At 38.1% G+C, this 25021-nt stretch overlaps 1 protein-coding gene across 5 annotated transcripts in view; it reads right to left on the bottom strand.

Moving 5' to 3' along the window:
* The window catches only part of rapgef1b (Rap guanine nucleotide exchange factor (GEF) 1b), a 38906-nt gene extending 31750 nt beyond the window's left edge, over nt 1-7156 (bottom strand). For 2 of the 5 annotated variants that reach the window (XM_053240311.1, XM_053240308.1), the window contains exon 1: nt 2126-3748. In XM_053240311.1, the coding sequence (XP_053096286.1) occupies nt 2126-2207 (82 nt within the window). In that variant the 5' untranslated portion in view covers nt 2208-3748. Of the gene's footprint in view, nt 1-2125; nt 3751-6889 lie in introns of those variants that run through there. The other 3 variants (XM_053240309.1, XM_053240307.1, XM_053240312.1) reach the window with 3 other exon arrangements.
* Nucleotides 7157-25021: the final 17865 nt, after the last annotated feature.

The following is a 25021-nucleotide window of genomic DNA, read 5'->3' as shown; positions in this document are numbered from 1 at the left end:
CCTGCAGGAGAGTAGTGAGGTGATGTAATCTAAAACACAACCAAGGCACAGCAGTGCATTTTGAGCCTTCATTTGCATTCTGACTTTGATCGATACGTTCCCGCTCAACCAATCAGCATTGACTAGCATCGCAGATACACACAACCCACTGATCACGTCAGCCCGATATAAACTTACCCATAAACCCCTTCTCAGCACTGGGACACAAAAACATATACATGCTTCAATACAAGGGCCTTAAGACGTAGCCTAGAAAGGAGGATGAGGCATCTATCCCTCCCTCACGCACATACTCCTGTGTGAGCCCAACCCCCTCTCTGAAAGCCCATGCAAACACACACACACACACACACACAGACAGATCAAACACACTCGCAGGCGTGTCTGAACAGGGTGGACCTCCTGTCCTCATGTAGTGTTCCACATTCCGTCATGCGCGCGCTCACGCACACACACGCGCGCACACACACACACGGACACGCTCGCACTCTATTTCTGTTCTTCTGCTTAACACACAGACCGCAAAAAAAAAAGTCCAGTGTCGCAACCACTGGGCATTTTATTCTCTCCTACATATAAATATAAAACACACAGCGCTGGTGGGAAACGAAGGCTTGCACACACACCGTGGCTTTGAGAGGGAGTGTTTGGTAAACACGGCAACACGCACAGCCACACCGTTATGAAACGATGAGAAGGATAGAGTGGGATTAGGTTGTCTGTTTCAAAACACTGGTTATTTCCCTCGTTCTCACACGTCTAACTCAGACACGTAAAGAAGTAATAAAGAGACTCGCGACATAAACTTAGACACAGCGACAAAATTACAGACACGTAAAGAAACTGGACTGCGCACAAAAATAAGAAACACGAGCACACCACAAGCAGTTAATAATTCCTTCTTAGAAGCGCTTAAAGCCCATGAACCTCCACTGTTTTACAGGGTTTGTGCGAGTGGCTGCTTTACATCCCCTACTCCTGCGTCTCTTGGTGTGGTTTGTCTGCCCTCGGGTTGACTGGGCTAAATGAGCGCTTAGAGTAAAGCCACAGTCTCAAAAATGCTAGGAATATAGCCCACATTTAGGACTGGCCCTATACAGCCCTTAAAATACACACGGCAAATATGGAGATGAACCCGTTAACATTTTGCTGACTTTCAATCCTGTCTAGTTTTTCTAAAACGCCAAAACCCAAAGACTACAGTCCACTGCAAGACTAATACATGTTACTCAATGGATAGATATTATTCAAGAATATACTTAAAACACGGACAAATCAATTTTGAGCTGTTTGAAAATTAATTAGATGAAATTTAATCTCTTTACACCACAGCATCCCAAATCTGATCGCTCAAAATATTAATCTTCTATAAACACCAGCTCTGATAATAATGCCATTCAAGTGATGTCATTCAAATGATGTTATATTTCTACAGTAGCACCTTACACAGGAACTTGTATGTAGGACGCTCCATTTTAATAAGCATCTTGTTAATTAACAAAGGAAAATCGTATAATTTTTGATATGGTGAAGTTTCTATCAGGAGGTGTTTATTTAACATTTATGGAAAGAGGCTCCAGTGTCAGCGCTTTGTAACAGTCGGGGTAAAGTTGTATGTAACTACGTTTTCTGCCAAGGGAAAGCTTTCAGGATAGATGACTTTGACAAGCTGCTTTTTTTGTCTTATTAACTTTCAAAAAGAGAGGGGGAAAAAAAGGCTGGTGGAGGAACGACTTTCAAACAGGAACTAACTTGTCTCGTGGATGCTCCACAACATTAAATGTAACTATAAATGGGTAAAAAGCATGACGTGTCATTCAACAATATATGAAAATTTGTACTCGTTGACAAAATTAGAGGTCATTCTGTTATTAGTAAATAATCATCTTCTAGTGTGGTAACAGCATCCCACAAAACTGTTGTTGATTATTTTCCTATAACAGCACTCCCTGTTGTGTCTTATTCCTTTATTAACAACCAATAATTACCAGATATTTACTTAATTAGTTCAAGCTGATGTGCTATCTCAACTGCGTTCAGTCAACAAGAACATATGAGCTTCCATCATTCACTACTGATTAGTAGTAGTTCTCAACCAGCTACTCACTATGTGGCCATGATTTACCTGCATTCTTCTCCTGCTTTGCTAACCAAATCAGGTCAGCCTCTGTCGATGATGTTTGGTTTCTCCCACCTGTATTTCCCATATTAGTCTTCTTTTCAGTTGACTTCGTTTCCAAGAAGACACTTGTCCTGTGAGCTTATTCCAGTCAGAGCAATCACTCTGATATATAGATATTAATGCTAGTCCATGGGAAATGTCCCTTGGAAAATGTGTTGGTTCAGAGTAAAATAAATAAATAAATAAATAAAAATCTCCACTGTCCCCAAAAGAATTTGCTAATCCACCGTAAAAAAAAAAAAAACTTTTAAAAAGCTTCATGAAACAGTTCCAAGTCCATTCACAACCCAGTCTAGATGATTGAATATGGGGAAATGGCAGAGGCAAAGCGTCTCCATACAGCGCAAGGTCTTACTCATCCCTTTGTCAGTCTATGACCTCAAATGACTCAGGCCTCGAACTGAGGTGGACACTAAAAATACACAGAGAACAAAACTGTCACCAAGTTCCCCAAGTGTCAATCGTTCATCAGATTTCCATGATGTCAAAACTTCCGAGCGATCGGGACAGTCCCGATTCCACTGAGTCCTGAGCTTCTGATTGGCCTTGCAACACCAAAAAAAAAAAAAAACGTAGCCAAAACAGATTACAAAAACACATCCTCCTACGCATCCATCATAGCTTATGATGTTGCAAAAGCCAGGCTTAATCAAACACAAACACACTTATTACTTTTGACTCCTTAATCTGCTAGCAATTTGTCCATCCATCCATCCATCAGTTCATGACTTCTACTGCTGCTGTATTGTTTTTTCCTCGTCCCTTCTTCTACTGGATGGGAAACCAGTCCTATGCTCACGGCAAAGTGAAGGCGCATTCCTTCCTCTCTCTCTCTCTCTCTCATACACACACACGCACACCCAAAAGAGTTAATTACTGTAGCTCAGTATAGTAAGAAGATGCCTTTCATTCTGAGAGGAAAAGTACAGTGTTGGTTTCTGAAGCTCCAAATTACAGTTTACAGATCTAAACCTGGAGTCCTGAGAAAGAAACTAGGCGCTCTGAGTTTCCAAGGAAGGGACTCAGACCAATCAGACACCACACCTCCACACCTCCAGCCAATCACATTAGGGCAAAAGCCAACACGGTTCATTTTGAACCTTCTAACAACATTCCTGCCAATCACAGCATGCGCCAGTAAAACAAACGCGAACAGAAGCCCTGGAGCATCACTATTTCAGGTGTGTGTGTGTGTGTGTGTGTGTGTGTGTGTGTGTGTGTGCGCGCACGTGCTTCAGCCTGACGCTATGCAAAAAGTAATGTGTATTGTATAAATCACAATATGAAATAACTGGCAAAGCTGTGGCAGAAAAATAAAGAAACAAGAAATTGTATGAAAGAATGACAAACAAAGGGAGAAAACAAAAATCAACAAAATAAACAATTAATAAATGAAAAAATATATAAGTTAGTGAGACAAGGAAGCCAATAAGGAATTAGAATATTGGATATAATAATAACGGATATGGTTGGCATGACTGATGGTAAACTCAACTAGACAACTGTTTATTCAGTGAAACACACACACACCAAACAATCACACACCAATACAAACACTGACACAATTCCTAAAGACCCCAGACCAGTTCCTTACACAAACATTTCTCCAAGCACTTAAGCACGTGGCCTCATGAACACTCAAACTAATAGCAGTACTTTGTGTAACACACACATACACACACGCACCTCTCCTCCACGCGAGATATATATATTATATTATATATTATATATATATATATATATATATATATATATATATATATATATATATATATATATATATATATATATATATATATATATATATATATAGACAGATAGATAGATTCTCTATATAAAGTCTCTCTCTTACACAGTCTCTCTCTCTGAAAACAGGAAACAGAAGTACTTAAAAAAGCATTCATCAGAGACACCTATCGAATGCTTCTGATTGGTCAGAAGATGTTGGTTAATTTTCTGTAACAGCATCTCTGACAGTAGATTCAGCTGCAAGCATCTAATACGTTATCGTTCCTAAAGTAACAACTTACACAAGGAGGTAACAAAATTCAGTAACAAAGAAAAAATATTGTAAACATTAGCAAATCCTCACTTTAAGAACCACGCACAGCCACCTCTCTCACGCACGTTTTCCTCTCTCAGTTCATTCCTCACTACGCTAGGAAGTCAAGTGAGGTCAAGATCAGCTTCCGGGTTTTGTTTGACAGAGAGACAGTGAGAGAGAGAGAGAGAGAGAGAGAGAGAGAGAAAGAGAAAGAGAAAGGACAGGTGACAGGTTTCATTTTTTTTTTCTTTTTCTGAATGACCGATCCATGATTGTGTAGCAACATGGTATCCGTGGCAACAACGAACCCCACTGGGGCGGCTGATGATGCCAGTCTAACCACCAGCAATGACACACACACTACCCCCACCCCCCCAACTTTCCGACTGCTGGCAACTCCTGGAGCGAAAGCACCTAATCAGTGCTTCATAATCACACACTCAAATTCACACACACAAGCACACAGGAAACGCACATGTACACACAAAATGACACCTCCACCACCTGTGCAAGCATAAACACATGTTGTGCGCTGCTGCTGACTCTGTGTTTAAGAGTACACATTAGAATAAATCCAGTGTGCGTGCATATGTGTGTGTGTGTGTGTGATCCTGCTCTGCACAGTTTTTTCCTGCTCTAACACACCCATTAATCTCATGTGTATAAGAGCAGGAAACATACTAAAAAGATACAAGCTACTTTTAAGTTAGAAATTCTACAGAGGAGCGATGTGATGGACGTAGAGAGCGGCAGTCAAACACACACCATTTCAGAAAGACTGGGTCACACACTTGTTACATCGTCATTAAGAAAGAAGACTAAAGCAAGATCAGATATGCTGTTTTAGGAAAATAATCAACGATGGGCTGATGCGAAGCACCCTGAAGTTGTTATTTTCCAGTAACAACATGTCCTGAAGTATTTGATTTCTTTTATACTACAGCAATGTGCCAACATCCACAGTACTTTTATTAGGCTAATTAAAGAATGACATGACGTACTTTTTATTCATTTATAGTCACGTTGAATGCAGCTATAAACAGTCGTTCCCTCACCAGCTTCTCTTTTTTTCTTTCTCTTAAACTTAAGACACAGCTTGTCAGGTTACCAAGAAACCGTAAAGCTCTCCATCTTGAAAACTTAAAAGTTGCTGCTTTATCTCTAACTGTTACACAGCTCTGACACTGGAGACTCCTTCCACAATACTAACCAGACGTCTCCTCACCATATCAACAATCACACATTTTTTAATCAGTCTATGTGGCGCTTCCGCCATACGAGTCCTTGCTGCGACAGAAACGATAACGCATTAAAACGAAAGCATTAATATACACCTTGTGCCAGAGCTGCTGTTCTAGAAAATTCATCACCTTCTTCTGATGACTTAGGATGGAGAATTCAACAGTGAAGTGGTGTAACTAAATAAATCTGCTTGTCTCCCTTTTTCACATCTGCTTATCCATATGCCAACTTTCTCAACACAGCCGAAAATAAACATTTTTGAAGACAGACAGACAGAGAGGCAGGAAGCAATGTCTTGCACAATGTCTGCACTCGCTGTTGACATATTTGAAAGGCTGGTCACACTGAGTGCACAATAATCCTCTTGGATAGCGGGAAAAAAAAAATCAGACAAAAAATCTCTGCACACATCACAACTGAATATTCAGGAGTACAAATACAAATAACAAATAACTACTACTACTAATAATAATAATAATAATAATAACAATAATAATAATAAAGAATGCAATGTGTGTCATCTGAATGCATTAGACAAAGAATAAAACATGCAGGAATTAGTAATAATAATAATAATAATAATAATAATAATAATGCTCATTAATGTATCATTAAGCCATGCATGTTCTGAAATCTGCACAACAATATGCAATTATCTGCACAACAATGTAAAAATAAAACAACATGCAATTAAATCATCACATGAATATTGCAGTATGCACACACACACACACACACACTACCATGAATAAAGTGGGATTTATTTACAATCCTGACCTGTCCAAAGCCATAATACACACTTAACCTGCACACAGTGCTGAATTCACATTCATAACCCGTGCTGTAAAGGATATACAGTCATACACAGACTTGTCCTTACATTTCACATCACACTGATATTTAAAATAATAAAAAAACAAGGCTAAATATGACATTAAGGCATAAAAGTGCTATAAATACCCCGGAATAGCGTTACACGTGTGTCTGGAGCTGAAGCTGTAACCAGTCTGGACTGAGATTGACAACAGCAGCGGTCACTGCGGTTATCCCCAACAACACTACATTTAAACACTCTTTTCTCCACTACATTGTTAAGAAATCCCACCAAAACAAATTAAACAATTTAGACACGTTGTTAACGATGTGTTTATGCATGGAGCAAGCTGGAATATTCCGTTTAAACGTGTGAAAACAGAAAAGGGGGTCCAGTAATAATAAAAAAAACCGGGGCTTTAGCCGTAAAGCTAATGGGTGCTAACGCAGGCTAACGGTTATGTTTATTCCAAACTGGCGTTTCTTTATATATGTATATATATATAACTAGACATCACCAGATATTTTAGAAAATAGCTCTTTTAGTGTCTAAATATGTCTCTTTTTCGGGTGTGTCTGTGTTTCTTGTGTTTTTAAGCTGTACTCACCGTGTTTGCTCTCTATTTTCCCCGACATGGTCGCCCGGCGCTCGAGGCTTTCCAGAGAAAACGGAGGAAAAAAACAAACAAACAAAAAAACGCTCCTCTTCGTTAACGCACCATTTGCCCGAATTTTATTTCATTGAAATGATTTTGTTTCCTCTTTACACTAATATATCCTCCGCCTGTCGCATGTTGGCGAGCGAAATGCTGCTCGCAGTCCCACACACACTCACACACACGCACACACACTCTGTCTCTATCTATCGGTGCAGTGCAACACATACGCGTCAGGCCAGTGTGATGAACGATTCACAAAGGAACCGATTCCTTTGACTGACTCCTTTAAAGTGCAAAGATTCGGAACCACAACCGAATCGAGTGTTTCTGGTCTTTAATTTTAGTTTATTTTGATCAGGGTTATCATCACCATGCTGTAGTAATTCTATTTCATTTTTAAATAAGATTATATGGTATGTATTATGTAAATCTTGATTTATTTTTTGTAACAACCTCTCTGACAGGTCTATAATGATGTATTATATATATATATATATATATATATATATATATATATATATATATAATATCTCACAGGTTTATAATGCCTATGCGTCCATCATTCACAAGACACAATACAACTAATAAATAGATTTTAGTATTTAACAGAAAAACATATTATCATTGATACAGTGAAGCTTTCTGTAAAGAGAAGTTATGGAAGGAGTCTCCAGTGTCAGTGCGTTGTAACAGTAAGATTTCCACCACAGGAAAGTCTAGATAACAAGCTGTTTTGTGTTTTTCTCCTTTTAATATCCATCCATCCATCCATTTTCTGTACTGCTTATCCTGCTTAGGGTCACAGGGAGCCTGGAGCCTATCCCAGGGGACTGGATGGGGTGCCAACCCATCGCAGGGCACAATCACACACTCACACACACACTCACACACACACTCACTCACACACTACGGGCGATTTGGAAATGTCAATAAGCCTACAGTCTTCGGGCTGGGGGAGGAAACTGGAGTACCCAGGGGAAACCCCTAAAGCACAGGGAGAATATGCATACTCCATGCATGCAGGGTGGAGGCAGGAATCAGCCCCCAACTCCGGAGGTGTGAGGCAAATGTGCTAACCGCTAAACCACCGTGCCCTTCTTCAGCATAAGTGATAACAAGAACTAACTTGTCTCATGGATTTTCCACAACGTTAAACGTAACTATAAATGATTAAAAAGTAGGACATGTTATTCATTAATAAATTAAAAATTGCAAATCACTGTTGTTGCTGTCTTTATTAGGGAGATCAAACAATATTATTGGAAAATTATGATATTTGGGGTGGTAATAGTAACTCTGCATTGCATCTGGCCACATCCTCTCTACCTCATTGTGGATTATTTTCCTATAACACCACACCCTGTTGTGTTTTATATCTTATTCAAACCAGATAGAAGAATTCCATCCATCCATTTTCTGTGCTGGTTATCCTACACAGGGTCATGGGGAGCCTGGAGTCTATCCCAGGGGAGTTGGGGAACAAGGCAGGGGACACCCTGGATGAGGTGCCAACCCATCACAGGGCACACTCACACACACCACAGATAATTCAGAAATGCCAGTCGGCCTACAATGCATGTCTTTGGACTGGGGGAGAAAACTGGAGCACCCAGGGGAAACCCCCGAAGCATACGGAGAACATGCAAACTCTGAGTGCACAAGGCGGAGGTGGAATTCAAACTCTCTACCTTGAAGGTGTGAGGCAACTTTGCTAACCACTGAGTCACCGTGCCCCTGTCCCCCTCAGAGGGAAAAATTCTTACCTATAAACAATATCTTGTTATATAGACAAAGTTTCAGAATGCCTTGCTGTTACTGCTTTAACAATATTGTACTCTATACAGTAGCCAGTAAAGCTATTTTGAATTGAATTGATTTGAAAGTAAGATTCTCATGGCTGTTATTGTAGCTACAGAAACTAAACACAAATCATGTTCGATTCACTGAAACGAGTCTCTTGGAAAGATCCGAATCAGTCAATTGTAATTCCTATCACTGAGACAGGGTGCCACCGGGGCTGTGATTTTCAGCCAGGACGTTTTTCACTAGACAAACAGCACCTCCCATAGACCATTATCAGAGTGTAGCTTCAGCTCTTCATATCCTCTATACAGTAAACATACTTCATTCATTCATTTAGTCATCCATTCAGCTTCAGTGAGGGTCAGGGTCGTGGTGGATCTGAAACCTATCCCTGGAACACTGGGATGGGACAGGAATACACCATGGATGGGACACCAGGTCATCACAGGGCACCATGGACACACACACTGACACACGCATTCACACACTAAGGGCAGTTTAGAGTAGCCAAACAACATACCACTGAAAAAACATGTGAAATTCTCCACACACAGTGAGCTGATCTCAGGTTCAAACCAGGGACCCTGGAGCAAGACGTCTATAGTATTGGCTTTAACGGGACCAAACCACAGATATCAGATGGTTCAGACTGAAGATGAACTCATCATTCTGAAATAATACTCATCTATAAACTAGTGATTTTTTTTTTTATTGAACAGATATTATGTTTACATGTTTGGGGCAAGCATAGAGATTAACTTTGCAAGAGTCTATATGATTCAAATTGTATTTGAATGTGATTATAGTTTCAAACAAATAGGCTCAGTGTAGCTTTGTGTGTGTGGCCACTATAAATTCTGTTTAGTTCCATTCCAAGGTGTGTGTGTGTGCGCGTTTATGTGTGTGTGTGTCTAAGGAGGTGGAACCGGGAATGTGTGGCCTCAGGATGTGATGGAGATAAAAGCACACAATGCAGAATATGTGACATGTTAAGGCACGAAGGAAGAGAGAGAGAGAGAGAGAGAGAGATAGAGAATAAACAGCAATTTTGTGTGTTATGCACAGAGTTTTTTTTTTTTTTTTTTTTTGTCTTTTTTTTTTTAATTATAATCTAGCAGATTCAGTTACATATAAGTATGGTGTGTAAAGTCACTTTGTTTACTGTTCAGTACACACTTGGATGTATCTGTGTGTAGAATAGTTTGGATGAATGATTTTGGATAAATAATTTTAGGAGTTGAAATATACCAAAGGAAGGCAGTTATCAAAAAGCGAGACTCTGCTACCCCCTAGTGGCCAAAGGTTAGAAACACAAACCTGCACTAGCAGAGATATTCTTTCTTTCTTTCTTTCTTTCTGAATATTTCTGCATTTGAGGGGGAAAAAATAGCAGTGAAAGCTTTCCCTTTCAGGAGCATGGTGCCTGGATATCACATTTGCCTCACCTCTCTGGGATCAGGGGTTTGAATCCCACCTGCCCTATGCATACAGAGTTTTCATGTTCTCCCCATGCTTTGGGTTCCTCCAGCTTTTCCAGTTTACATGCAGCTGATTGGCTGTTCCAAATTGCCCATAGTGAGTGTGTGCGTGATTGTGCCCTGTGATGGACTGGTACCCCGTCCAGGGTGTCCCCTGCCTTGTGCTCCAAGGTCCCTGGGTTTGGCTCCAGACTCCCCTTCGACCCTGTGTAGGATAAGCAGTACAGATAATAGATGGTTGGATGATAACACTTCTTTTCTGATACTGAAACCTTGAGTATCAGCCAACACCGTGAGCCATCTGATATTGTTTTCTTTAACTCTTTTTTTTTTTTTTTTTTTTTTATCAGAGGCCAAAAATTGGAATTTGCTCCTGTTTTGTGGGTGTCCATGTTCAGCATTGTATTTATTTGTGATGTCAAACTCCACAGTAGTGGTTAATGTTTCATATGAAAGTAGACACTCAGTGCTTTAAGAATTTGCAGGTTTGTTTTTTTTTTTACCTAGCCTACTAGGTTTAAAAATTATCATTTTATTGTGGCAGTTGTATACGGTGTTTTACTATCAGAAAAGCTTTAGTTGTGCTGTCCGTTTTATAACGGTGGAGAGGTGGGAATTGTTTCCCATCACCCTGCTCACCATCAGCTAGAAACAGAGTCAAGATACTCTACATACAGAAACCCAACAGTGTCCTGATTAATCTTAATACAGACTTAATAAAATAATTCCTTTGTTTATACTTTGAAAATGTCAGATAAGTCAATTTCCATTCCACCGACGGAATATACTGCGTGTACTGTGAGAAAGGGTTGCACACTACCAAGCTGTAAGGTTTTTTTAACTGAAGCACTTCACAGTTAAACTCTTTCACACGAAAATCACTTGCATTGTAAATATATACAATAAAGCATAAAGTAGAAATATAATAAAATCAATCTTAACAAAATAATAACCAATCAAGTCTCTTTATATGTAAATTTTAAATTTTAAATTTCTGGGTCCAAAACTACATTTAATTTCCAAATCCATTTCCAGTCTTTGCCATTTGTTATAAAATCCGATATCCGATATTTTTTCTCTGATATCTGATTCACCTTTCTTTTTTTTTCTTTTTTGTTTTTTTTCAGGTATTGGCCATCATCATAGTTAGGAAAATCTTAACTCTGGTTCAATAGACAGCCTTTAAATTTTCTTTCTTTCTTTCTTTCTGTCTTTCTTTCTTTCTTTCTTTCTTTCTTGTCACTGCAGTATCATTACACAATCCTACACTAGATGGCACACACACACTGCTCTCATTTCAGAGGCCTCACTACATAAAAACCACTTTCCCATCAAAAACATATTCTATATCACTTGAATGTGAATGTTTAATAAAAGTATGTAGGTCAGCTCACTGTTGCAGTTAATGTCAATAGTTTGTTGGTTTGGTTTTTGTCCATTGTGTGCTAACATCTCTGTTTTTATGCTAACACCCTTGGAGCGAGAACAGACACTGTGCAGACACCTACACAGCATCACACGGGTCCTACTGAATTTCTAGACGCATTAGGTTTGAGGGTGGGTGCCACACCCTGTACATTCTTCAACGTAAACCATAGCAGCTTCTGTTGCAGTCAATCACATTCATTTATTTAAATTATTTCAAACTAACCCTAAAGCTGAAGGCAGCTAATCAGACCAGTGACTAGATACAGGGCTAGCGATATTAGAAAGAGGAGAGTGTCCACAGACTTTCATAGATTTTTCTTTTTATTTGTCCACTCTGGTCTGATTAGTGAACTAACGACATGTCTTTCTTTCTTTCTTTCTTTTTTAAACATAAATATATTGGACAGAAAAGTGTATCTCATCTGTTCAGATTCCATGACACCAATCAAAAGTGAAGCATGAAACATAACATTTATAGCTGCCTTACCTATAGCCTAAACTAACTGTTATTGGTTAAGCATTAAAAAGTAAATTTTGTCACCATTTAGACAGGTTAATTGCTCATCCAGACCTGCATAAGCAGACAATTTTGTGTAACTGGACCTTTGCAAATTTTACTTGAATGCTTTTGCACTGGATGGTAGCAGGAATGTAAAAGGAACTTTTCTTCTCTTTTCTCACACTTTCTCCACACTGCTTTGATAACTGAAGATTAATGGAATCAATCACAATGCAAAAACAACAACAACAACAACAACAAACCCAGCCGTCCCCCAGTTAGAAGAAAAAGGTTGTGGCCCACTTGGAAAATTCCCGAACTTCCTGCTGACCAGTCCACCCCTGATAAGTCTTATTGACAGTATTCAGAGTCAGAAAAAAGGAGAAATTTTCAAAGTACAGCTCGTATTGATTTGTGAGTGTAATGAGTTTTGTCTTGTGCTTCTATTAGACTGCAATAATGCAATACCTACAATAAACTTTCCTCTCTTGGCATCTGAACTTCATAAAGGAAAGACCGAAACGAAAATCAGCGATGAACTCAAAATGCTGACAGTGATCAATAACTTCATTTTACTGAAATGTATTTCTTCACTGCAACAGCACCTATTCTGAACCTGAACCTTTTCTTCCTTTCAAAAGACGGCATCTTTTTTGCATTCTGTGCCTCTCATGCTTCATAAATGTACTTCAGAATGTTCACTTACTTAACAGAGCAGATCACTGTAACCCCCCTGACCTGTTCAAGGTGAGATAAAGCAGGAAAATAAGCAACCTCACTTGTCATTTCCAGGAACACACAACAGTAGCACAGTGCTGAATAATGTTCTGATTTGTCCTGACCCTGTCAGCATTTAGTAATGCCTATTTCATATCTTGAAGATGGAGAAAGGATTGGATGTCTTAGTCTGGGGGAAAAAGAGAAAAGAATGGCATTAGGAAAAGGTCAAACCAAGGAAGTAAGTGAGAACATAAAATCTAGAATAAGAGTTGTTTAGATTCCAGTTGATTAGTTTGTTAGTCAGTTATAGATCAATATATAAAGATCAATTCACTAGCTAAGTAATGATATATACTGTATATCCATTGGGGTCCAAAAGTCCCCAAGAGACCTTCTATTTTTCATTCTTTTCTAATTTATTGCAACAATTTCTAAATTCTAATTCATTGCAAATTATATTACTTGAGTGAAAAGTAGATTCTTTGAAATATTTACATGAATTTCAGAGTTTCTTAGTATTCGGTTTGTCCCCTTTTTGCTTTAATGACAGTGTGAACTCGAGCTGGCACGGACTCCACAATGTTTCTGCAAAACCTTATGATCCATTTTAGATCAAATCTATCAGAGTGTCATCTGAACACATGCTTCAATAGAAGAGATTAGGCATGAGGCAAATCTGACCTTTTGTACCAAGCAGTTAACTTGATCAATATCACACATTTAAATAGGGACCTAGAAATAGTGCAGAATCTTGAGTATTAAATATTCACGATATGGAACATTTACTGCTGTTTATTTCCTATTTTAAATGGAAAAAGAAAATTCCAGATTTTCAGTGTGATCTCAGACTTTTGGACCCCACTGTATATTGTGTATTTTTTTTTAAACCATTTTTTACTGCTTTTTTTAATGTACTCTGTTTTTTTTTTTTACAGCTTCATATCTCTCACTGAATATATACAAATCCCCCATAATACTTGATAAAACACCCAGAGAGGAGAAGAAGAATTAATCGATGGCATTGAGAGAGACAGATGTCACAGATGTGCAATAGACACAACTTTGTGAGGTGTGTGTTTGAGGTGAGTTAGCCTCCATTTCCTCCATTAAAACACATTGCAGATGATTGGCGAGTATCCCAACATGTCAGCTGATATGGGTATCTTTCTCAGTTTGTGTGTGTGTGCACATGTGCATGCATGTGTCCTCTTTTCACATCACTAATCAAACAGTCTTTACACCTCTTCATAAAAACGGCTACAGTAAAAGCATCAGCTCGAGTGCTGTATCAGTGATTAAAGAAAGAAATTTTGTAAAGACAGTTTTGTGTGCATGTGTAAATATAGATAAAATATACATATGTATATGTATAGTATATACAGTATAGACCAATCAAGTTTTTTCAAGAATTTTTAATGTTAGACATTCTATCTATCTATCTATCTATCTATCTATTTATCAATCTATTGTTGTGTTAACCATTTTTACCCAAATTCCTAGCTGTGTAATTGGAATTAGCCATCCAAGAGGAGTTAACTAATAATAAGTCATGTTTTGTGATCAAAGGAGTAAATTAAAATAGAAAGAAAAATTCTCAGTTGTAAATCTACACTCAATAACAGTTCTAAATGGTTTTACACATAGGTAAGATCTACAAGCACTGAATCTGGATTTGGGCAGTAACTCCCATACTATATTTACTCCAGAATGATGGAGCCCACGTTGCCTCTGGGCACATTTAAAAATATAGAAATGATTTTATTCCCTGGCCAAATTTGGACACAATTTGATTATAGAGATGAGTGGACCCTGTGGCTTGGTAGATGGTCAGATGGTTCACTGTGAATTGTGAAATTTTATATTCTAATAAAGATCTATGAACATTTCTGGGATAGTTAAAGAAACCAGGATGCGTCTGAGCTCAGTTTAGAGTTCCATAGAAAATAACATTTCAGGTTCTTTAGTATGTTCTTACAGTTAAGGTTACACACAAATTCCACCCCGATTTTTAATTCATTTCCTCGACATCTAAAAATATGCTTAGACCTTATAGATTATGTGTCAATGTATGGCCAAGAAAAATAACCTAATTTATTTTAAATAGATAGAAATAGATAGAGAAAGCATCAGGATTATCCAGCAAAAGTCTGCGAACAATATGTCGTTGATTCTCACATTCAGATGTACCATCCATCCATCCATCCATCTTCTGTACCAATTATCCTACACAGTGTCACGGGGGAGCTTGGAGCCTATCCCAGGGAACACAAGGCGGGGAACACCCTGGAAGGGGTTCCAACCCATCACAGGGCACAATCACACACACTCACACACCCGTTCACACACTATGGACACTACTATTTAGAGATGCCAATCAGCCTACAATGTCTTTGGACTGGTGGAGGAAACTGGAGTACCTGGTGGAAACCCCTGAAGAATGGGGAGAAGATGTAAACTTCACGCATACAGAGTGGAGGCGGGAATCAAGCCCCCAACCCTGGAGGTGCGAGGCAAATGGGCTAACCACTAATCCACCGTGCCCCACTGTTCAGATGTAGCTTAAAGGTTAATTGTTTTTCATTCATTCATCTTCAGTAACCTGGTCAAGTGTCCTGGTCAAGGTGGGAGAGGATCTGGAGCCTATCCTGGGAATAATGGGTGTGGGGCAGGGACACACCCTGAGTGGGACGCCAGTCCATCATTCACACACTCATTCACACCTAGGGGCAATTTATTGTAACCAGTTTTTGGGAATTTAGGAATAAAAGTCTCTCATGGTTCCAATAAATGAACGAATGAATGAATGAATGAATGAATGAAAGAGAAAGATGATACATATTTGCCTAAGGTACTTAACATATTTTTGCCAAGTATTTGGGTAGTTATCTCCCTGAGAGCGAAGATTATTGTTCACTACAGTGCTAGTGCTAGCCATTAAATAACACACACACACACACACACACACACACACAAATTAGTAAGTGTGTACTTACAAGTCTGTCAATGTTTGCCAAGATTAACTCTTCTTTTCCATCTCAGAGCTGTCAGATTCCAGAGAGAGGTCATTTTTTACACAAGCACACACATTAACAGGAAAACACATTAACACACATTTATGTTCAATCTGTATTACTACACAAACACAACAACGGCCAAGCAACATTAACTAATCAAGCATGGTAAATGAACTTCTATAAGGTCAAAATACTGCAAGACAGGAAAGAAGCAAGAGGGATAGAGAGTGGGCGAGCAAGAGGGAGATAGAACGAGAAGAATGGAGAAAGAATAAGTAATTGTATAAATTCTGTTTATCTTTTTCTTGATAGAAAAAAGAAGTAAAGGGCATAGGAAAAGAGAGAGAAACAGTTTCTCACGACCTCCATCATCCCACTGTGCTGTGAATTAACACATATTGATTACATTTAGTGCACACACACACAAACACAAACACACACACACACACACCATAAGCTCATTAACTTAAAACAAGTCTTTTGGAGCTTTTATTTATTTATCTATCTATCTATCTATTTATAAAAGCTGCCATTGTAAAAAAAAAAACAAAAAACTGGATATTAAACCATGATAACATGTCAAACTATCACCTATCATTCCTATGATTATGGGGACACTTGGTGTCCACAAAAAGATAAAAAATAGAAAAAAAAAAACCATAGCCACAAACACACACAAACACACACACTCACACACAAATAATTATTATTTCTGTACCAAGATTCCACCCTTTCTTTCTTGTTACACTGCCTATTCCAATATGAACAGCTGCCAAGGCCAATTGTGAAAATAATATCTTACGTCGCCAATAAACAATTTTCCATCCACAATCCTCTTAGTTCAAGAATTTAGACTTCCTCTCTTTCCTTTATTGAACCAATCAAAGCTTTCTAAAGTCTTTTACAATGGCTGATTAATTCACTCTGTGTGACAGCAGTGCAGTTGTGCGTTTCTGGCTGCTATTATGTGTAATACCCCCAAAAAACACTCCAATGTTTTAAAAAAAAAAAACTTCCAAAACAAAAAATCCAAAATCAGTCATTAGTCATTAGCCTTCTTGTTCATCACCAAACACCTCCTCCCAGTTCAGAGCTACGCTAAATCATGCTTCCACTTGCTATAACAAGTTGAAGCTTCAGTGCAGAGGATTCTTAAATTTTGTTATTAAGTCAGGAGAGGAAACTATACTCATCTTAAATCACGATGTTACTGTGGGTCACGCTGAAAATCCTGAAAATCTCTGCTGATGACATGTTATGGATGCGTCAGTGAAGTGGGCTGAAAGTTATTAGTCCAATGGAGGTGAAATCTAGGAAGTGTTACACTCTGTGTAATCATCTGCCATGGCTGTCACTGATAGGCAGCTTAAATCTACAGAGTGGGGGATAAAAAAAATCAGCCCCAGCCTCACTTCTTCAATTCTTCGTAGCATTCTGTGTATTTTTTTAATGACCATTGGTGGTGCTGTTGCTCATTGTTCCACAGAAGTCCGATAATACTCCACGTTAACTCTGTTAACAGCAAATGATCTGATGTGACTGCCAAAAAATGAAAACTTATACTGATGTCTTTTTAGCTTTGAAAGATGACGGAGCTTAGCCCTGAACACCCATCTATACCAGCTGTCCCTGATAATAAAGTAATTTGCACACAAATTAAAAAAAATAATAAGATATATGTCTAATTCAAACCTTAAGCTGAAAATCGACCTAAACACAACCTAGATTTAAGTGAAAATTCTAGCTATTAAAGCTAAATAATATACAAAAGCAATGACAAAGAACACATTTTATTGCTAAACACAAAGTCAGTTCACATCCAAACTAGCAAACAATTGGTTTTAAGCACACAAGTTATTTGAAGCACAATAAAATCACATCAAGGAGAAAAGGCACAACCCTCCAGTACCCTGGCCCCCCAACCACCCACCTGCGAATGTGTGTTACTGTACTGTATAGTCTTCTGAGAGTAGTTTGCAATAACATTTTTCTACCAGAGGGGGCATAATTCCCAAATCTTACGTCCAGCAGATTTAAGTCCTTGTACCATAATTGCGTCTACTTTTTTTTTTTTTTTGGATAAATTTTGGGACATTTTTTAAATGTCTTGAAGTCCCAAACTCACCACATCCACCATCACTTAAGATTCTTCTGCTAACACTTAGGAAAAGTGTTACCTGGTGGACCAATTGGTCAGTGATGTTTTAATGCACAATTTCCATAAAAGCCTGTATTTAATTTCATTAAAAATTACATTAAAATTTTCAGCCAACTTGTGAATGTACAACAACCATCCCACCAGCTGAATGCTTCGACTCCTTAGAATGGGTGAAGATTAATGTGTGTGTGTGTGTGTGTGTGTGTGTGTGAGGGAGTGGGTGGGAGAAAATGTATGCGAGGATGACTGAGCATGTGTGTCTGTGATTTTTGGAGTGTGAGTAATGTATGTCTGGCCTTGGAACTGCTCCGGTCCAACCGTGCCATATTTCACATGAATATTTCACTGCTAATGTCTCTTTAATGCAGAGGGAAAAAGCATGTCACACACACACACACACACACACAAACACACAAACTCACATCAGACAGGATGTGACATGCTAAGAGAGCTGTCATCAAGGACACAGTCACCCTTCTGTAGAGAGAAAGAACACACTGATGGACGGTTACAGTCACAAGAGTTCAGAGAAAATACCCATTAATTTTAAATGAAAAAAAAAAAAAGCAGAAAATCTCAAATGTTATTTCTATATGATCAAACTTCAAGATCCTACTGGCTCTAGTTTACCAGACCTACTTCACTTGGCCTATCTAATTAAAAAACATTTTTATTTAGCTAAGACATATTATTCAATCACACACACACACACACACCCACACACACAGCATTTAATCTTGGACTGCTGTGACTCCTATATTAGTGACAAATGTGATAATAAAGCAAGCATAAGCAAACTTTGTTTCCTTATTCATCAGTTTCATCTTTGGAATATCTGTTGTTTACTACATACTTCACAGCAGTAGTAATATTTTATCAGATTTACTTTCGATTTTGAGTTTTTTTTATATTCAAGTAGCTGACATATCTACCAGGTGAGGCTGGAAATCTTGATTAAGGCCTTAAAAAGCTTCAAAATAAAAATAATAAAAATAATAAAAAATATTTCCATAACTGTCAATACTTGCAACAACTATGAACAACAACACCATTAACTCAGCTTCACTGAAATGTATTTTTTCATCCTTCTGTTTGCTTCTTTCTTCAGATCTTGATGACCTGCTGAATGCTTTGCTTTTACCACCTCACTATTTCAATAACTACATAAATCAGTGTGTCTTTCATGTAAATTAGCTGTATATAAGGGCTAAAGTGGGTCATGTCATAAGCATATGGGATTAGCGGATGGGAGCTTGTTTCCATGCAGCTGAAACTGATTCATCATTTGCGATCTAATCACAGCTTTGACATCACACGACGGTTTCATGAATAAGACACAGATTTGTTCATACGTCATATGTCTCTACACAACGTGACGAATAAAGGCCAATGAATGCCCCTAACACACAGTGTTAACAGCTCACTTGTCTCATATTGACTCAATTAGTACCTCCATCTATGTCCTATGTGTTAGCGTTGCTACTGCTTTGAGTCAATAAGAACATGCTTTATTTGATTTGTGTGTGAGCAGATGGTGGCACGTCTGAGCCAGACACCAGACACCATCTGTCTCCACATGGACACACACACACACACACATGCAATAACAGAAGTGAATACACCCAATGTTCAAGAATCTTGTAAAACCACATATTATATTATCACATCAGGTAATATTAATATTATCACTATTAACATAATGGCCAAGATACCTGGGTTGACAGAAACAAAGCCCAAAACAAAAACAAAAAAGACTTACAGCATCAAATGAACTCTTAGACAGTCCAGTTAACATGTACACTATTGTATACTATTACACATCTTTTGTGACTATAGCACAAACACCAAAGTAAGGCATAAACGTCTAGCTTTTTCTGACTCCCGGTGCTGGCGCTAACTTCGTAAAGCGTACCACATCTAATATACATGACACACATGCTCTAATTTATTCAGGTGTTGCAATAGTGAGCCAATAAAAGGAAAGTATTCAGCAGGCTCCAGCTAACTGAGATCCAAGGAAAGAAGTAAATTAAGAGGGGAGAAGAATTGCTGTGATATTTGAGGTGCCTGTGAGGTTGTTGAAAAGATGTTGTTTTTGGTATCCTCGAGAATGGCATAAAAGGCGCACACAATTTAACAAAGGAAAGAACAGTCAGAGGTTTGTTTATTGCAGTCTGTTCTTTTCTACTGGAATTAATACTATCATTCTGTCATTCGTCTTCAGTAATCACTTTATCCTTGTTAGGGTTGAGGTGGATCAGGACCCTATCCCAGGAACACTGGGGGTGAGGCAGGAACACACCAGGCAGGCGTGTGTGTATATATATATATATATATATATATATATATATATATATATATATATATATATATATATTTTTTTTTTTTTTCAGAAATCTTCCCGTCGAGACTAGGTGTGTGCGTTGGGTTTGGGATCTTGGAGTACGAAACAAAAAACGTGTAAGTGCAAGCGCGATGTTTTTACTTTCACACAGAGCTTGAAAGCTAAGCTTATGAGTAGGTTTGCCAGGTTTCCTCAAAATTCCCACCTTAACTACATCTCAACATCAAAAAGACTTGACACTAGCCCAAAAAGGTTTGGCCACTGGACAAGGGAAACATATTTTTCTTCTTTTTCTCAGCCTTGCGTGTTAACAGTGGTGTGCACGCATTTCTGATTTATTTGTAGAGCCACCTCACAGCCCACACACTGTCCACAGAGCTGTCAAAAAAGTACTTAATTTAACAAATGTGAATTTGTTTGTTCATTGTGCTTTCTCCATTTTTAATAAGAAAAGAAAGCCTTCCTGGAAAATCATACAGGCATAATAATTAAACGCTGCTTAAAGGCTCCCATTTAGATTCGCAGCAGCACTGCGTCCAAGCTCCGTGGTACAGACTGACAGTATGTCCAGCAAAATTTCTGATGTTTTTGCAAACTTTTCCGATATAATTTAAGTAAATATGATAAAATATTATTAGGTAGCTCTTGTTGTTATCTATAAAGCACAGTTCCCTGATTTGGGAAAGATACTGAAACATATTTAACTTCACCATACCACCTTCATTCTTATTTGTTAAGAATGAAATAATTCAGTCAGTTGTGTTTAGTTGTATTTAGTACTTGGGTGAAGAAGTGGCGTGAAAATAGTGTACATCCACTAAGTCAGTTTGTCAGAAAATGGGCAAGATTGAATTTTTTTTGCTTGGAGTGAGGAAAGAGTTGTTTTGGCATTGCATCTGCAATAAGTGGGGGTGTCGTCAGGCCGTAGCACAGACACATTCATTTTTAACCAATTATTATCATCACAAAATCCAATTATTATTCATGTTATTAGTCTAGGACATGTATGAGAGGAGCAGGACAGTGGTGAAGTGTACTGTAGGTCAGACAGAGGAGTTCAAAGTGGAGGTGGGACTGCATCAGGGGTCGGCTCTGAGCCCCTTCCTGTTTGCTATGGTGATGGACCAGTTGTCAGAGGAGGTCAGACAGGAGTCTCCATACACAATGATGTTTGCGGATGACATTGTGTTCTGTAGTGAGAGCAGGGAGCAGGTGGAGGAAAACCTGGAGAGGTGGAGGTTTGCGCTGGAGAGAAGAGGAATGAAAGTCAGTCGTAGTAAGACTGAGTACATGTGTGTGAATGAAAGGGAGGGAAGTGGAACAGTAAGATTACAGGGTGAAGAGGTGAAGAAGGTTCAGGAGTTTAAGTACTTGGGGTCAACAGTCCAGAGTAATGGAGAGTGTGGGAAAGAGGTAAAGAAGCGAGTGCAGGCAGGTTGGAATGGGTGGAGAAAGGTGTCGGGAGTTCTGTGTGATAGAAAAAGGGGAAGGTGTACAAGACAGTGGTGAGACCGGCTATGCTGTATGGTTTAGAGACAGTAGCACTGAGGAAGAGACAGGAGTCAGAGCTAGAGGTAGCAGAGCTGAAGATGTTGAGGTTCTCTTTGGGACTGACAAGGTTGGACAGGATTAGGAACGAGTACATCAGAGGGACAGCTCATGTTGGACGTTTGGGGGACAAAGTTAGGGAGGCCAGATTAAGATGGTTTGGACATGTTCAGAGGAGAGAGAGTGAGTATATTGGTAGGAGGATGTTGGACATGGAGCTGCCAGGCAGGAGGCAAAGAGGAAGGCCAAAGAGGAGGTATATGGAGGTAATAAATGAGGATATGAAGCTAGTGGGTGCAAGCGTTGAGGATGCAGAAGATAGGGAAGGGTGGAGAGTGATGATTCGCTGTGGCGACCCCTGAAGGGAAAAGCCAAAAGAAGAAGAAGATTCATGTTATTAGTCTGAAACTAGGAAATAGCAATGGACGATATGGCGTGAAAGGTGAATCCTATTCAATGTAGTATCGGAGGTGTCAAGTATTTCCGAGTCCTTTGCAATAAATGTGTTAATTCAACACTGTGGGTGTTAATTAACCACTACAGGAAGAAATTCATCACAGAGGGCCCTTTTTGTGATCATAACGTGAGAGGAATTTTTTTTGCTTTTACAGTCAGTTGTATTCAGTTAGTATTTGGGTGAAGTAGCTTGCTGATATTGAAGTGGGGTGATAAATAGTGAAAATCCATAAAACTGGGCTTTAAGACATGGGGTCATCAGAAAAACATGGCTATGGCCTTGCACATATGTTAAAAGGGGGAATCAAGGGGAGCTAAAACACAAAACATGAAAACAGTAACTAAGTATAAAATGGCATATACCCGATCAAATAAACAACATCCCGGCATCATTCTAGCAAAAATGTAGCCCTAAAGATTAAAACTCAACACTATCAGTGTTACTTCAACAGACTTGTATATAGAGAGTATATGACTTCAAAGTGTGTGATTTTTTATATAATGTATTAAATTATGAAACTATTAGTGTTTATTAAATTATGTAGTTAAATTATTAGTAGTAATTATTTATATATTAAAAGTTATACACTATATAAGTAAATACTATATAAATACTATACAAGTTATTATATAGTAATTAGTTACTATCTATCTATCTATTTATATATATAAATATATATATATATATATGTATATAGTACTATGCAAAAGTCTTACGCACATGCAAAGAAATGCTGTAAAGTAAAGATGACTTCAGCAGTAATGATATTAAAAAATACTACAACATGCAGTAAACAGTAATAAACTAAACAAACTTTGGTGTGAAAACCCTTTGCTTTTTTTTCTTAAAGAGGAAAACTAATGTTTGGAATCTAAAATGTTTTTGTACTGACTCGATAATGCAGAATCCATAAAATAAATCTCTATAATCTCCAAAATTTGTACTCAAATTAAATTTGCACTGAAATTATGGTCATTTTACTGATTTCTCATGCGGACGCAGAACTAGGAAAGCAAAGTTTCAGATGTAATATATGATTATTTAATTCTTAAATACATGCTTATATGTTTAAACATATATGCTTATGTTAACAGTCAATAACACAGTAGGGCAAACCTTAAAATAAATCTCTGTGGAATACACTAAGGGCTCTATGGCATTTGTTGTATACATGGTTTTAATCATATTTTGGCTTCTTGTAGATCTGTATCCAGGTCCTGGGCTCAAAAGAACAGACACTCAACGACACATGTGAAAAGATGTCTTACGCACATGCAAAGAAATGCTGTAAAGTAAAGATGACTTCAGCAGTAATGATATTAAAAAATACTACAACATGCAGTAAACAGTAATAAACTAAACAAACTTTGGTGTGAAAACCCTTTGCTTTTTTTTCTTAAAGAGTAGTCTCAGGTACAGTGTGTGCAGTTTTATAAGGAAATGAGCTGTAAGTGTTACTGAGCATCTTGCAGAAGCAGCCACAGTTCTTCTGGAGAATCTGACTGTTGCACTTGCTTCTTATTTTTGCAGCAAAACCCAGCAGCCTTCATTATTGTTTTTTTGTCTGAAAAGTGTCTCTTATGTAATATTCTGCTTTCTTTATTGACATACAAACATTTTTCTGTAACATTTCATTTTGTGCTGGAAAACTAATGTTTGGAATCTAAAATGTTTTTGTACTGACTCGATAATGCAGAATCCATAAAATAAATCTCTATAATCTCAAAATTTGTACTCAAATTAAATTTGCACTGAAATTATGGTCATTTTACTGATTTCTCATGCGGACGCAGAACTAGGAAAGCAAAGTTTCAGATGTAATATATGAGTATTTAATTCTTAAATACATGCTTATATGTTTAAACATATATGCTTATGTTAACAGTCAATAACACAGTAGGGCAAACCTTAAAATAAATCTCTGTGGAATACACTAAGGGCTCTATGGCATTTGTTGTATACATGGTTTTAATCATATTTTGGCTTCTTGTAGATCTGTATCCAGGTCCTGGGCTCAAAAGAACAGACACTCAACGACACATGTGAAAAGATGTCTGGAAATGTAAGAGGAAGTAGCATATCCAGATCATTACTCCACACTATGTGGGTGTTCATATGGCTCCACACCATCAAAAAGATTGAATTTATCCATATGTATCTGCTTGGCATCCCTCTGGAGTGAAAGGGTCTTTCATTTTTAAGCATGACAAGACCAAAAAAAAAAAAAAAAAACCCACAATAAAACAACAATCCCTTTATGTTCTTGTTCTTGCAGTGCATGTGAAGATGTCTGTAGCATGGAAACAAAGAACTAACCCTAGAAAAATGTTGGAATTGATCCCATAATATGTCATGAACTGACCTCGATTTCTAAGCCCTGTAGTGAAAAAACTTTAGTGCCATGAAGAAAAGATTTTATTGGTGCCACTTTGCATTAAGATAGTAGAGCACATTGTCTGAGGTAATGTTAATGTTAATATTGACTTGAATTATTATTATTATTATTATAAGATTTTAAAATGGAGACATTTCCTTTTCGTGTGAAACAAGTACACATATTTCTGATGTACGGACAGGACAGTACACAGTAGAAATGGTTCTTTACATCATAGACACACTGTCTGTATTTACA

The sequence above is a fragment of the Pangasianodon hypophthalmus genome, chromosome 15, assembly GCF_027358585.1.
Source record: "Pangasianodon hypophthalmus isolate fPanHyp1 chromosome 15, fPanHyp1.pri, whole genome shotgun sequence".
Taxonomy (NCBI): domain Eukaryota; kingdom Metazoa; phylum Chordata; class Actinopteri; order Siluriformes; family Pangasiidae; genus Pangasianodon; species Pangasianodon hypophthalmus.
Note: the sequence above shows the minus strand (reverse complement) of the source record. Positions and strands in the feature narration are given on the sequence as shown.